This window comes from Panthera pardus, unplaced genomic scaffold (assembly GCF_024362965.1).
Source record: "Panthera pardus isolate Hobbes unplaced genomic scaffold, ASM2436296v1 HiC_scaffold_24, whole genome shotgun sequence".
NCBI lineage: Eukaryota > Metazoa > Chordata > Mammalia > Carnivora > Felidae > Panthera > Panthera pardus.
The window spans coordinates 76,574,075-76,590,290 of NW_026526810.1; the positions used below are offsets into that span (position 1 = coordinate 76,574,075).

The 16,216-nt window shown below is 35.9% G+C and overlaps 1 protein-coding gene across 2 annotated transcripts in view; it reads right to left on the reverse strand.

Moving 5' to 3' along the window:
* The window catches only part of BAZ1A (bromodomain adjacent to zinc finger domain 1A), a 94,178-nt gene that overhangs the window by 42,827 nt on the left and 35,135 nt on the right, over window positions 1-16,216 (reverse strand). For both annotated transcript variants that reach the window (XM_053889348.1, XM_053889347.1), the window contains 3 exons: window positions 7,473-7,574; window positions 5,584-5,671; window positions 756-890 (listed from right to left, as the gene is read on the reverse strand). In XM_053889348.1, the coding sequence (XP_053745323.1) occupies window positions 756-890; window positions 5,584-5,671; window positions 7,473-7,574 (325 nt within the window). The remainder of the gene's footprint in view (window positions 1-755; window positions 891-5,583; window positions 5,672-7,472; window positions 7,575-16,216) is intronic.

Genomic DNA, 16,216 nt, shown 5'->3' on the forward strand with positions numbered 1-16,216 from the left:
AGGACAGCCTTAAATATATGCATTAGAAAAAACAAAAAATTTTTCTAAGGTACCTTATAAACTAAATGGCGTAGACATCAAATATGAAAGAAATGCATGTCAAAAATATTCTTGTGGTCAATGTTAATGTCACAAGGTTTTATTTTATTTTATTTTTATTAAAAAAAATTTTTTTAACATTTATTTACTATTGAGAGATAGACATAGAGCATGAGCAGGGGAAGGGTAGAGGGAGGGGGAGACACAGAATCTGAAGTAGGCTTCAGGCTCTGAGCTGTCAGCACAGAGCCAACGCGGAGCACGAACTCACAAACTGCAAGATCATGACCTGCGCCAAAGTCAGTCATGCAACCAACTGAGCTACCCAGGCGCCCCAAAAGGATTTATTTTTATGGTACTTCTCGTGAGCATAATGGTGTGTAACCTGTTTAGTGTGATATTTTTATTATTTCATATTTTTTAAACGTTCTTCATGTTTTGATTCCATGATTTATTCCCTGTATTTCAGTAACTGCTTATATGCTTGCTTCCACTTTGGTATAAAATCCCTGTGGCATTAAAGCTATGTCTAATTCACACTTGAGACTTCTACAGGCCTCACTGCTAAGTAGTTTTCAACGCACAGTACATACACTGTATGTGAAGGAATGTGTTCCTTCCTAAAGCTATGTGGGTGAGGGGAGCCAAACACTGCTCTTGATTATGAATAGTTTTATTAAGAGCTACAATGTAGTTTTTATCCATTCTCTACTTACCTGGCTAATAGATACTCGTTTGGGAGGTCTCCCTCTTCTTCTGTTAGCAGGACTGAAGATAAATGTGGGTGGATCATCAGGAAAGAAATAAGAAAAATCTTGTTCTGCTATTTTATATGTTGAAAGAGATGACGCCTTCATAAAAAAACATATAGGGTACAATAATAACACAATTAGGACACCATTTATAGATGTACTCTAAAATGTCATGTATGACTGCTGTTAAAGACCAGGTTGAAAAGATTTCGACATAGAATTTCATGTGTTAATATACAGTATTACACATTTTAGCTGATTTACTTGATCTATTATTAATTAGCTTTACCAGAAGGAAAACCACAATGCAAAGAACTTTTTCACATAAAATACACAAGGATGTTTCAACAGTTTCTTAAATGCTAAAACCATTACAAAATTACATTTATATAATAATCTTTTGCAGTCTGCTTTGTTTTGACTAATTTTGTATGGAATTTTCTATGTAAATAAATAATCCAATGACTTAACATTTAAAGTCCACTGTGCTTGGGCTGGCTCAGTCAGTGAAGCAGGTGACTCTTGATCTCAGAGTTGTAAGTTTGAGCCCCACTTTGGATGTTAGAGATTACGTAAAAATAAAATCTTTAAAAAAACCCACTGTATCAACCCAATAAATTTTTTCTCAACCATTTCTTAACTGCTGTACATTTTAGATTCCCCGCCCCCCCCCCATTCAGGGTGATAACTTAAAGACTTTTTTTTTTATTTTAAAGACTTTTATCAAATTTTAAAGTTGATGTGGCAGACAGCAGAAATGCTGAAAAATTATCAACTTTCAATACAGAGTTTAAGTTCAGAGAAGTCAAACACATTAAAAAAAATTTTTTTTAATGTTTATTCATTTTTGAGATAAAGCATGACTGGGGGAGGAGCAACGAGGGAGACACCGAATCCCAAGCAGGCTCCAGGCTCTGAGCTGTCAGCACAGGGCGGGATGTGGGGCTCGAACCCACACGAACCGTGAGATCATGACCTGAGCCGAAGTCGAATGCTTAACCAACTGAGCCCCCCAGGCATCCCGAAGTCAAACTCATTCCTACCAGAAGTGGTGTGGTTCTAGGATAACTGTTAAATCCAAAAAAGTTTCAGAACCTGTTCACCTTTCATTCATGTCCAACTTTAACCTTTTTATTTTTGATTAGTAATTCTGAAGATTACTTTTGGCCTAACAGCCAAGATCATTATTCTTTCTTTCTCTAGAAGAAAACATGCTACTTATAGAAATATCTTTCAGAAAATGTGTAAGAAAATGATACAAAAGTTTAAATTTTTAACAAAACTGAAACACTTAAACTGGGGATTAAATTTTCTATGTAGTAATTGTAATCTTAGTGGATAGAACATAGCTTTTAACATTTAAAATTCAATTAGTTCTGGCCATCATAATAAATCAAGACTCTATTTAAAGATTCTACATTAAAGTCTATTAAGATGGTTGTTGACTATCCCATATATATAACGCCTGAATATACAAATGCCCATACGTATAAAGATATGAGTGGTTTCTTTTCAAATATATATGCTCAAAAAAGGTCAAAATAGGCTTTAAGGGGCGCCTGGGTGGCTTGGTCGGTTAAGCGTCCGACTTCGGCTCGGGTCATGATCTCACGGCCCGTGAGTTCGAGCCCCACGTCGGGCTCTGTGCTGACCGCTCAGAGCCCGGAGCCTGTTTCGGATTCTGTGTCTCCCTCTCTCTCTGACCCTCCCCCATTCATGCTCTGTCTTTCTCTGTCTCAAAAATAAATAAAAACGTTAAAAAAAAAAAAAGGCTTTAATACATTAATTGCCAATGTTCCTTATTTATACATACATAATACACAATAAACTAATATATCTTTGTGTTCTTTTAGCACTCCTAACAGCAGACTACACTTACCACATCAGGATCAAACTTTATTGTCTTTGGGGGTGTGTGTGTGTATGCATATGTGCTTGCAACATGTATGCAAGTACACTAGAAAACCCACTAATAATCTTTTGTTACTCAAAGAGAAAATTGTTTACTGTCACTTTAACTTTCATTTACTTATTAAAACAATTTTTTTATGTTTATTTATTTTGAGAGAGAGAGAAAGCACAAACGGGGGAGTGGCAGAGACAGAATCCCAAGCAGGCTCTCCACCATCAGCACAGAGCCCGATGTGGGGCTCGAACTCATGAACTGCCAGATCATGACCTGCACTGACATCAACAGTTGGACGCTTAACCAATTGAGCCACCCAGGCACCCCTAATTTTCATGTATTTATTACGCTGAACTTCTGTTCATGTTTATTGACTACTTTCCTTGGTAAAAAACCGCTGATGCTCTTTATCATTTTTTCCCAATTGGGTTGTTTTTGTTAATTGATACTAAGAGATTTTTGTAAATTAGGGAAATTGGTCAACTTGCTATTTATGATACACATACCACAACTAACTATTCACATACTGGCTGACTGCCTCCCTGTGCTAGGTACTGTTCTAGACACTTCTCACAAGTATTTGATTCATTAGCTTTTTGGAAGCTTCCTTTTAACATGGCTACCTGTGGTTTTAAATGATGCACAGATTGAGCACAATTTAAGCATTTTCTTATTATCAAGACAAATACATAAATATGCTTACATTAAAAAAATTATTTTTCAGATGATTCTATCTTATGCTTTTAAGTTTTTATATTTCATCCATTGTGAAGTTTGATCATGCCTATTTTGTCTATTTTTCTACTGGGGTACTTATGTTTTTCTAATTGATTTGAGTTCCTCACTGTATTAACTGAAAGTAGTTTTCTTCTAGCACTTTGCCCTTGAAATGCATTCATTACATTTTTATTTATTTACTTATTTTTTTGTTTATTTATTTATTCCGAGAGAGAGACAGCATGTGCACAAGTGAGGGAGAGGTAGAGAGAGGGAGAGAGAGGATCCCAAGCAGGCTCCACACCATTCACACAGAGCCTGAAGCCGGCCTCGAACTTATGAACGGTGAGATCATGACCTGAGCCAAAATCAAGAGTCAGATGCTTAAGTGACTAAACCACCCAGGTGCCCCTCATGATGTTTTTAAACCTAAATAAGTTTATATTTCAAATCAGTCTTATCCTTGGTATTTCTTTCCTCTTGCTCTTTAGTATGCATAACATTAAGAATTGTTTCATTTCATTTCCTTTTTTCCCTCCTTTGTGTTAGATCTAACTTTGTTTTTCCAAAGTTAACCAAGTGTCCCAGTTTTATTTGTTAAATAATCTATCTTGGTCTCTAGAGATCTTAAATGCTATTTTTCACAGAGTAAATTCATATATTCTTTTTTAAACATTTATTTCCTTTTGATATAACACATATTATGAGTTACACAAATCTTAATCATACGGTAGCTGATTTTTGACACATGCATACATCCCTCTACCCATCCCACTGCTTTTTTATGTAGTATTTCTCCCAATATAAGTAAAGTATTTCTCAATTAAAAAAATTAGTTTTTGTTTTACCATTTAACTTTCGTTACACATGTGAGATTTCTAAACTTGATTTTTCCCTTTTAATGTTTCTGAATAAAATATAACCCATCTGCTTAGTATTGGTCTCTGATGTTCTTTTTATTATATATATTGTTTTCTTATCCAGTAGGATCTGTTCTTTGAACTTATTTTTGTTTTTTTTTAAATATATGAAATTTACTGTCAAATTGGTTTCCATACAACATCCAGTGCTCATCCCAAAAGATGCCCTCTTCAGTACCCATCACCCACCCTCCTCTCCCTCCCACCCCCCATCAGCCCTCAGTTTGTTCTCATTTTTTAAGAGTCTCTTATGCTTTGGCTCTCTCCCACTCTAACCTCTTTTTTTTTTTTTCCTTCCACTCCCCCATGGGTTCCTGTTAAGTTCCTCAGGATCCACATAAGAGTGAAACCATATGGTATCTGTCTTTCTCTGTATGGCTTATTTCACTTAGCATAACACTCTCCAGTTCCATCCACGTCGCTACAAAGGGCCATATTTCTCATTGCCACATAGTACTCCATTGTGTATTGAACTTATTTTTGTAGGCCAGAACCACACTTAGAAAAATATAGTTGCCTCCTTCCCCTATAACATTTTCTAAGTTTTCCATCTATTATCACCTGTCTTGGTTGATTTTTTTTTTTTACAAGGGGAAAAAAAGTACACTACCTGAGCCACCTAGTAATTCTAGCAATTGCAAAATAGTATTTAATCCTTAAACAGAGAGAAAATTAGTAACAATTGGCTACAGATAAAAAGAACTATTTTCTTTTTTTTTATTTTTTAATTTTTTTTTTTTAATGTTTATTTATTTTTGAGACAGAGAGAGACAAAGCATGAACGGGGGAGGGTCAGAGAGAGGGAGACACAGAATCTGAAACAGGCTCCAGGCTCTGAGCTGTCAGCACAGAGCCCGACGCGGGGCTCGAACTCACGGACCGTGAGATCATGACCCGAGCCGAAGTCGGCTGCTTAACCGACTGAGCCACCCAGGCACCCCAAAAAGAACTATTTTCAATCAACTTTGAAATAACATTTCTGGGGTGCCTGGGTGGCTCAGTTGGTTAAGCATCCAACTCTTGATTTTGGCTCATGTCATGATCTCATGGTTGTGGAATCAAGCCCTGCATTGAGCTCCGTTTTGGGCATGGAGCCTGTTTGGGATTCTCTCTCTCTCTCCCTCTGCCCACTGCCTTTGCCCATGTTCTCTCTTTCTAAAAAAAAAAAATTTCTGCGATGTTTTAACTATGTAACAGCCCATTTCTCTCTCTTCTTCCTTCCAACAAATAATTTCACTGCTCTGATTACCTTAATTTTAATGACTCCATCTTGTGGTTCACAGTGTTGCTTCAGAAAAAGCTTTAATTTATCACGAGAAAATAGGTGTTTTCTCCGGCTATAGTGGAAAAAGGAGGAGAAAGAGTAAAGTGTTAGTATAAAAGAATTCAGTTTGAACTCTATAATCTCTGTAAACCCATAACCTTCATTTCAAGCCTAGGGAAAGGACAATTCATTTTCCAATGGTATTTATGTAGAAGTTATGAGAAACTTCACAAATATTTATGTAGAATGTTATAATATCTACTCAAGTGGATCTATTATAAATGTCTGTTACAAAAATAGTATATGCATTTGGTGCTTAAGAACCACTTAGAAATCAAATAAACCTCAAGGAAAATATACTACAGAGAGTAAACCAAATTTTTTAAAATTAGATGATCATTCCTCCAAATACCACCATTAAAATTCTTTAAAAAAATTAAAGTCAGTAGATTACCAGATGTCACATAATACTGTCAACATTTAAATGGATATTTTGAACATTCTTGACCACAGGTTTTATCAAATTCTAAAATAAATTCACAGGATTAAGATTCTAAAAACAGAGGCACCTGGTGGCTCTGTTGGTTAAGCAACCAACTCTTACTTTTGGTTTAGGTCATGATCTCACAGTTGTGAGGATTGAGCCCCGTGTCATGGAGCCTGCTTGAGATTCTGTCTCCCTCTCCCTTTGCCCCTCCCTGGCTCACACATGTGTCTGAGCTCTCTCTCTCTCTCAAAAAAATATTCTAAAAATTTGCTATTTTTGATTCTCCTTGGCCCCAAATTGAGAAAAACACAAACATAGCACCACCAAAAACAAAACAAAACAAACTCCAAACATTCAAATATTTCTGGAAAAGTTCTGGAAGGAAAGTAAACGTTGTTGTTGTTGTTTTAATGTTTATTTATTTTTGAGAGAGAGAGAGCACACACAAGGGAGGGGCACAGAGAGAGAGAGAGAGAGAGAGAGAGAGAGAGAGAGAGAGAGGAGAGAGAGAATTCTAAACAGGCTCCACGTAGAGCCCAATGAGGAGCTCAAACCCACGAACAGTGAGATCATGACCTGAGCCAAAGTCAGACGCTTAACTGACTGAGCCACCCAGGTGCCTCAGAAAGTAAATGTTTTAACTGAATTCAATGTATTCCTTTCAAGAAAAAGTCAAATTAAAAGCTTCTATGAGTGAATGAACAAGACAGAAGTTTTAAAGTAGTAGCCTCCTCAAAATGTATATTCTTTTCATATAGAAAGGATTATAGGAAAGAAAGGATTGGTTTACTGTGCTATCCCAGCACCATACATACAGTACATGACAATAAGAAGGTAATTATCTTTTGACTATTGAATAAATATACTAGTCCTCAAGAATGATATTGTCCTACATGGCACCCACTAGCCACATGTGGTGTTTTTGTTTTTTTAACCTTTTAAATTTATTTTTGAGAGAGACAGAGTGCAAGCGGGGGAGGGGAAGAGAGAGAGGGAGACACAGAATCTGAAGTAGGCTCCAGGCTCTGAGCTGTCAACACAGAGCCACACGCAGGGCTCGAACTCACCAACCGCGAGAGATCATGACCTGAGCCCAAGTCAGACGCTTAACTGAGTGAGCTACCCAGGCACCCCTTATTTATTTATTTATTTATTTATTTAGGGTGGGGTAGGGGCAGAGAGAGAGGGAGAGAGATAATCCCAAGCAGACTCCACACTGCCAGCGTGGAGCCTGAGGCAAGGCTCAAACAATGAGTTCATGACCTGAGCCAAAATCAACAGTCAGACGCTTAACCAACTCAGCCACCCAGGCGCCCATATAGTGAATCTTCTTAATCAAACATAATTATTGTCTTTTAAACCAGCATAGATAGAAACCAAGTTTTACCTGATCTGTGTTGCTTTAACAATAGCACACTCATACAATTCTTTTTTAGTGGGTTGCACCTTGTACTTGAATAATAAGGGGTCAACTGCATCTTTTTTCTTCCTAAAAAGAGCAAAGACACAAATCAGTTAATAATTCGTCTGAAAATGTGAGCTTTTAAATCTAGTTTCTAAGAACATACAGTCACAGAATCTAAGGAGTTTTTAGTTTAGGATTAAAAAAATTTTTTTTTAATATTTATTATTTTTGAGAGAGAGACAGAGTGTGAGCGGGGGAAGAGCAGAGAGAGAGGGAGATAGAATCCGAAGCAGGCTCCAGGCTCTGAGCTGTCAGCACAGAGCCCGACGCGGGGCTCAAACTCATGAGCCATGAGATCATGACCTGAGCTGACGTCAGATATTTAACCGACTGAGCCACCCAGGCACCCCAGTTTAACTAGAATTTTATGTTACTGACATCCTTCACAAGTTTATTAGCCAAAATAGTACAAAGCACTATTTTATCTTAGGTAGGTATTTCACTCATTCAATAAATTTTCCTGTGTGAAGAAATCAACTAGAGATGAGTAAGCACTGAGTACCGAGTTTAGATAAGATAAATTTGTAAACAAAATAGCTCTTGAATTTGCTTTTAAGCTTTCTTCTTCATAGCTATGTAATCCAAGAGCAAAAGTGGAGATAATGTAGTTTACTCTCTTTTAAGACCTGGCAGAGGCTATACCTTTAATCCTTGCCTCCACCAACTTCTCATCTTTTCTTCCCTTTGAGGATGCATTCATCCATCTATCCAATAAATAGTTAAAAGCCTATAATGTGCCAAATACTAAACAATAAGGATTAAGTAGTGAACAAAATAGAACTATATTGGGGAGATACAGGCAAACAAACAAAAATACACAACAGAGTAGGTGGTAAGTGCTATCAAGGGAATACACTGCCAGGTAGAGGTACTCTATTTTAGATAGTGACAGTCCTGATAAATTGACCAGATAGGGCTTATAGGAAGTTAACGTTTAAGCAGAGATCTGAAAGAAAAGAGGGAGTAACTCATGAGAAAATCTTGAAAATAAGTTTAAAGGAAGAGAGAAAGGAGTGTAAAGGCCCTGGGGTGGATGTAGGCATGGTTTCTACAAGAAGCAGAATAAATAAGGAGAATAAAAGAAGATACAGCCAGAGAGGAGATAGAAGGGCTAGATTATAGGCCACCATTTAGATTTTACTCAGAAAAGACACTAGAGGATACTGAAAAATGGGGTGATAATGATTTAACTTATCAGATCAGAAAGATGACTCTGGCTGCCAGACTACGGGGCAAGAGTGCAAACAAAGATATTCTTTAGAAAGCTAATGCAATGAACCAAGTGAGAACTGATGGCACAACAGACTAAGGTGGTAGTGGTGCAGCAGGGAGACAAATGGTTGGACTCTTAAAAAGCTGCCCCTGTGCATGCAAGTGCATATGTAACAGGGGTGTAAGTAAGGGTTACTGAGAAGAAAATGATATGAAATGATGACAAAGGAAGCATTCAGCAATGAGGGTCAGATACAGTCAAAGTGATATAAATACAGTAAACACAAAGTGGGGGGTGGGGAGAGACTCCACACAAAAGGGATGAAGGAGACAATCACACAAATAAAACTGAAGTGTTCACCTTTAACAGCATTAAGTTCCTAGTTGGAAGACCAAGGATCTTTAGATGGAGACCCAGGATACACAGAAACTAGAAGATATATTTAATCATTCACCCTGACTATATGAAATGCAATCTAATATTTTCTATTCTATTAAAGTTCCTCATTAAATTAATTTCACAACATACATGAGGCCATAATCTGCAGTTTGAAAAGCACTGTTCCAAAAGAGCCAAAGAGAGAGAACTCTAAGTGTTCAGAGAACAATACTGATGTGGGTTTCCAATAAAGGAATTTCTTGAAATGAAAAGAGGGGAAAAAAGAAAAACAAGTTTTAATGAATCAGTGGCAGGTGTTCAAGAACAACAGATTTGATTGACTGAGTTTTTAATCTTAATATAGTTTTCTGAAGAGGTGTTAACTTAGCAATTAATCACTACCATTGTATACATATAGGGGATGATCAAGTAGAATTAAAAGATTACTAAAAGTGGCAGTACATAATTTTAAGTCATAATTATAAATTTGTTTATATATTATTTGTTTATAGAAAACTTGTTTGTGGACTTTATCTTAATGGATTTAAGGCTATAAAAATGTGACTTTTCATGTATAAAATTATTTTTTTGTTTTTTCTTGCTATGTCATGAAATTCATTTGTGAAAATAAAGCATAATAGAATCAAAATCTTTTTTTCCAATCAGTGCAAATATTCTTATGGGGGTTTTGTTGTAACTCTTACACAAAACTCTATACAGGATAAAAATCATAATTGGATTCTTTCCAAAGAAGTACAGTTACTAGAGACCAACAGAAACTGCTTATCATATGGATTCACCTATAAGACAGGAATATAAAAGACAATATTAAAAAGAATCCCCATTTTAATAATTTTTCTTCCTTGCTTCCTAAAGCCTAGGCCTAAACAGCTGGAATACTAAATGGAATGTAGTGACCTTAACCATGACTGTGACTAATGGACTGATTTTATTGCCAACAAGTGCAGATCTGTTACCAGTTCTATATAGCACACTAACACCTAATGTTACATTTATAGAAATCAGATTGCTATTCCAATGATTCATTCATAAAATTTTATCATTTATTTTATAAATATATAATATTTCAATATGCCCATTATATATGTTAAATTTCAGTTCTACTTTTATTTTCTCAAAATGGAAATTCCATTTGTTGCTATTCCATGGTAATATTGGTAATACAAAAGCAATTAAAATTTTTTCTATAACAGTACAATAGAAATGACAAAAGACCAGATAATTAAGCTTTCAGCACAAATGGTTACTTATGGGTTTTTTTGTTTTAATTTCAAATGCTAACCTTCTCATACATTAAAATTTCATATATGAATTACAATTAGCAAAACAATTAGGTCCACTTCTTTAAAAATAACACTCAGATTCTGTAATCTTACTAACAATTAAGCAGGTTAACAATACAGTCAGATTACACTGCATGAAGAAAGTCAGTACATAAAGAATTTTAAACAGGATATACAATATATTCCTCAAGGTTCCTAGTGTTTCCTTGTGCTCTTGCAAATTACCACTAGGATATAAGATGTTACCAAAAATGTATCTTGTTCATGTACTATTTTCAAGTTAGGATAATGTTTTTATGATATTTTAAAACTTTAAATAATACCTGCCTAGATAGGACTGCATAAAACACTGATCCATTGTAAAGGGCCTTAAATTTGTAAAGCCTTAAATCACAATAGCAGACAGAGTATATTATTACAAAGTGTTATTTACCTACCAATCTGAGTTGCTACAGATACTGTACTTAGTTTCTTCTACAAACCCTAAAAGCAACTAAACACACTGACGTATACTTGGCATACCTGCCTACTAAAATCAGATGGTAAGCTAGTGAATATTTTCAGGACTTTCAGGACTGTTTTAGTTGGTACTATCAATTTAGTTCAATTTTCAGAGAATTTGTGATTGCAAAGGAGCAAATTGTACTTGGCTCTTTCATTAAGAAAGGAAATTTGTATCATGTAGTTACAGAGACCGTTCTCAACAAGATGTGAGGGTTTTCAAATATAAATTTTCTTTAAATATTTTAGTAACTTTGAAGGGAGAGGAACAATAGTAGACATAAGTATAACATTACTCAATCCACACTTGATGGGCAAACATGAGATGAGTAAAGGAACACTAAGAGCAGATACACAATATGCATGTTTCAAAGAGCAGGACTAACAGATAAAACCCTAAATCTGTTATGTTCTATATGATGTAAATTAAATTATCTTCTCTAGCCTTAACTTTTATTTACTGCTACAATTGTGAGAGTAGCAAGTCAATTTTTAAAATAAAATTTGCTTATATATACATAAAATAAATAATTTTAAATTTAAACTATTCTTTATATTATATAATCTACACAAAGTATCCTAACTGTATAAAATTAGCCTCATCTCATTCTTAAGTATATTTAGATCCGTACAGCAAAGGCTCTGTCATGAATCCCATGGTAAATAGCCGAAGGAGAAAATTACTTCATATTGTTATTCTAGAACCCAGTTCTGGCAAAGATGTTGGAGAGTTCTGCAAGAATGTTAAGCTGAGGGTCAAAGAGCACTAAAATGTATAAGGCTGCGATGTCCATGACTTTGTCCATGGCTTTGTGATAAGAAGAGTTAACAATTTTCTCAGTCTCTTTCACAAACTTAGTTTAAGAAACATATGTTTAAGGTGTTAATACCCATCCTCAAAATAAATAAGTAACCTCCTTCCTAAAACCCTGACTGCTGCCCGCCAACAAAAGCTGACCTACAAAGGTAAATATGTAGTTTACTGTTTAATTCAATCAGATTCTGCAGTCCATGCCCAGACTGAGGAGTAAGCTAATAATATGTTGTTCTGAGAGAAAGCAACTTTATAAAAAGTCAAGCCTTTAATTTCTTACTTTTACTGATGTAAAACTAACTTCGAAAAAATTAATGAATATGCTCCCCCAAATGTATCAAAATATTCTATTTAAAAAATTCTGATGACTAGAATATATAAAGAACTCATAATTGAACAAAAGGACAAATAAGCCAATGTAAAAATTGGTACAGGACTTGTATATCTTCCAAGGAAGATACACAAATGACAGTAAGCACGTGAAAAGAGGCTCATTATCATTAGTCATTAAGGAAATTCAAGTCAAAATGACAATGACATACCACTTAATCCCACTAGGATGGCTATAATCAAAACACTCGAAAAATAGTGAGTGCTGGTGAAGATGTGGACAAATTGGAATCCTTATATATTGCTGTTAAGTATGTAAAATAGTGGAGGTGCTGTGAAAAGCAGTTTGGCAGTTCCTCAATAAGTTAAGCAATTGTCATATGACTCAGCAATTCCACTTTTGAGTATATACCCAAAAGAATTTAAAATAGGGACTTGAATACGTGCTGGTACATCAATAATCACTGCAGCATTATTCATAATAGCCAAAAAGTGGAAACTCAAATGTCTATCACTTGAATGGATAAATATAATGTAGTATATACATACAAGGGAATATTCAGCCCTAAAAAGGAATGATTACAAAAATTAGCCTCATCTCATTCTAAAGTATATTTAGACAGGTATACCAAAGGCTCTATCATAAATCTCAACATGCTACAACATGGATGTAATTTGAAAAATAGTACTAACTGAAATAAGACAGACACAAAAGAACAAATACAGTATCACTCCACTTATATGAAATATCTAGAATGAGTAAATTTATAGAGACAGAAAGCAGATTAGAGGTTACTAGGTGATGGAGGGAGAGAAGGGAATGTAGAATTACTACCTAATGGGCACAGAGTTTCTGTCTGGGGTAAAGAAAAGGTTTTGGGAATAGTGGTGATAGAGGTACGACACGGTGAATGCAATTAATGCCATTGAATTATACACTTAAGATGGTTAAAACAGAAAATATTATGTTATATATATATATCTTAACCCTTCACTCCCTCAAAAAACGCTGGTGATCATCTTAATGATCTATGTAAATTCTAAATATGTTTAATTCTTTAAAAAAAAATTTTTTTTTTAATGTTTATTTATTTTTGAGACAGAGAGAGACCATGAACGGGGGAGGGGCAGAGAGAGAGGGAGACACAGAATCTGAAACAGACTCCAGGCTCTGAGCTGTCAGCACAGAGCCCGACACAGGGCTCAAACTCATGGACCGTGAGATCATGACCTGAGCCGAAGTCGGACGCTTAACCGACCAAGCCACCCAGGCGCCTCTAAATATGTTTAATTCTAAATACGCTGCCTTAGTATGTCTTGCAGATATTATGAACTATGATGCTGGAAAACTTTTCTAACTCTGAACTTCCATTTCTCCTCAATGATATAAGAAAATGATCATCTACCCTTTTAGAATGGTTCTGAGGAATAAAATAAGAAAACGTACATGTGGGTGCCTTTATACAGCTCAACTCATGGAAAATGCCAATAACTGTTCCATTCCCATCCCTTCAAGTCCCCTACTGAAACATGAAAAACTCTATATTATGTTTTATTGTCAGGGAGCAACCAAGACAAGGTAAATTTCTTACTTACTGAATTAATAGAAATAAAAGAACAAAGGTCCAAAGATGACTATTTTTCACCTTTCCTGGTATCTTAGGATACAGTGGTAGCAAATCTACAAACAAGTAGGCATTTTATGATGCTGATGTATAGCGAAGGCTCAGATTTTTTGAGAATCACAAACAAGTTAAAATATCTGTGAATAAAGTAATTGACCAGCTTACTCACTTTTCCTACCGCAAGGGTCTGTCCCAAGTACCTATATTCACGGGATAAGGCACAACATATTTAGATAGGAAATTATGGTCAAATTCAGTACTATTCTGTGATAAGCTTGTTATAAGTGGCACAAGTGCTCTAAATGGCACATATAACAAGCAAAATATTTACTATTACTAACTGGGATTATGAATTAATTTGCTTTGTATAACAAGCAAAATATTTATTATTACTAACTGGAATTATGAATTAATTTGCTTTATACTCAAAGTAACAAATTAGCCACAAACTATGCATGTAGTTCATATTCAAATCTATAAGGAAGAGAAAGGACATTAATGAGCTGAATAATAGAGTGCTGAACCTAAGAGTCTAGACATTCCTCATCCTAAGCACCTCACAGCACCTACAAGAATTAGAAGATTAGGTTAAGGGTTACTACAGGGGCACCTGGGTAGTTCAGTTGGTTAAGCATCCAGACTCTTGATTTCAGCTCAGGTCATGATCTCATTATCTGTGAGACTGAGCCCTGTGTCAGGCTTCACCTGCTTGGAATTCTCTCTCTCTCTCCCTCTTTCTTTGTGCGTGCATGCATGCATGCGCTTTCTCTCTCTCAAAATAAATAAACTAATAGGGGCGCCTGGGTGGCTCAGTCGGTTAGGCGTCCGACTTCAACTCAGGTCATGATCTCACGGTCTGTGAGTTCGAGCCCCGCGTCAGGCTCTGGGCTGATGGCTCAGAGCCTGGAGCCTGCTTCCGATTCTGTGTCTCCCTCTCTCTCTGCCCCTCCCCCGTTCATGCTCTCTCTCTGTCTCAAAAATAAATAAACGTTAAAAAAAATAATAAATAAATAAATAAATAAACTAATATATAATTAACTCCACTTAAGGGTTACAATCTTTGATACGCTCCAAACAAAACACATGAACTACTGTCAGAGCTGCTAAAGGATATACATTAACTACATAATCCCCAATAGTTTTGCATCATAAACCCTATATTCAATGAGGGACACAAATGACCTATTAATTTCTTTTTCTGCTTAATTGTAGCAACTCAAAAAATGCGATGTATCAAGACTTAACATATACGGCCATGTCATGCTTCATTCACTCATCTAAAAATCATTTTTTTTCTGTCAGGCAATGTACTAGCTAGGTGACTTTGTGCAATGCCAATTAACATTTCTAAAGCAGAGGTTCTTCTTGTTAAATAAGGATTACAACATTCTTCTAGGAGTGACTAATATGCATGTAAAGAACTTAGCACACTGCCTAGACAGCAAATGCTCAAAAGCCAGTTATAGATACAATAGTTCAAAAACATCAGACAAAATAGTTCAAGTCAGAAGTTGAATTACAAGGTTCTGAAGGAATTTGACAGTTACTGATATTTCAGAAGCAAAGGCGATAAAGGAAGTAGTTAAGAGTAGCCTCAGGGAGTTAATATCCAAAATATATAAAGAACTGATACAACTCAACACCAAAACCCCCCAAATAATCTAATTAAAAATGGGCAGAGGACTTGAATAGAATTTTTTCCAAAGAACACATACTAATGGAAAACTGACACATTTTAAAAATGTTCAACATCATTAATAATCAGGGAAATGCAAATCAAAACCTTACACCTGTCAGGATGGCAAAAATCAAAAAGACAAGAAATAAGTGTTGGTGAGAATGTGGAGGAAAAGGAACCCTTTGATAGGAATGTTAACTGGTATAGCCACTGTGGAAAACTGTATGGAGGTTCCTCAAAAAATTAAAAATAGAAATAACGGGGCCCCTGGGTGGCTCAGTCGGTTAAGCGTCCGACTTCGGCTCAGGTCACGATCTCGCTGTCCGTGGGTTCGAGCCCCACGTCGGGCTCTGGGCTGATGGCTCAGAGCCTGGAGCCCGCTTCCGATTCTGTGTCTCCCTCTCTCTCTGCCCCTCCCCCGTTCATGCTGTGTCTCTCTCTGTCTCAAAAATAAATAAACGTTAAAAAAATTTTTTTAAAAAAAGAAATACCATATGATCCAATAATTCCTTGTATTGGATACCTACCCAATGAAAACAAAAGAAAATTCAAAAAGATATATTCACCCCATCCCTATGTTTATTTCATTATTTACAACAGCCAAGATATGGAAACAACCCAAGTGTCCATCCATAGATGAATGAGTAAAGACACACACACACACACACACACACACACACACACACACACACACACACGGGAATATTAGGCAGTCATAAAAAAGGATGAGATCCTGCCATTTGTAACAGCATATATGGAACTAGAGGGTATTATGCTAAATGGAATAAGCCAGACAAATAACATATAATTTCACTTATATGTG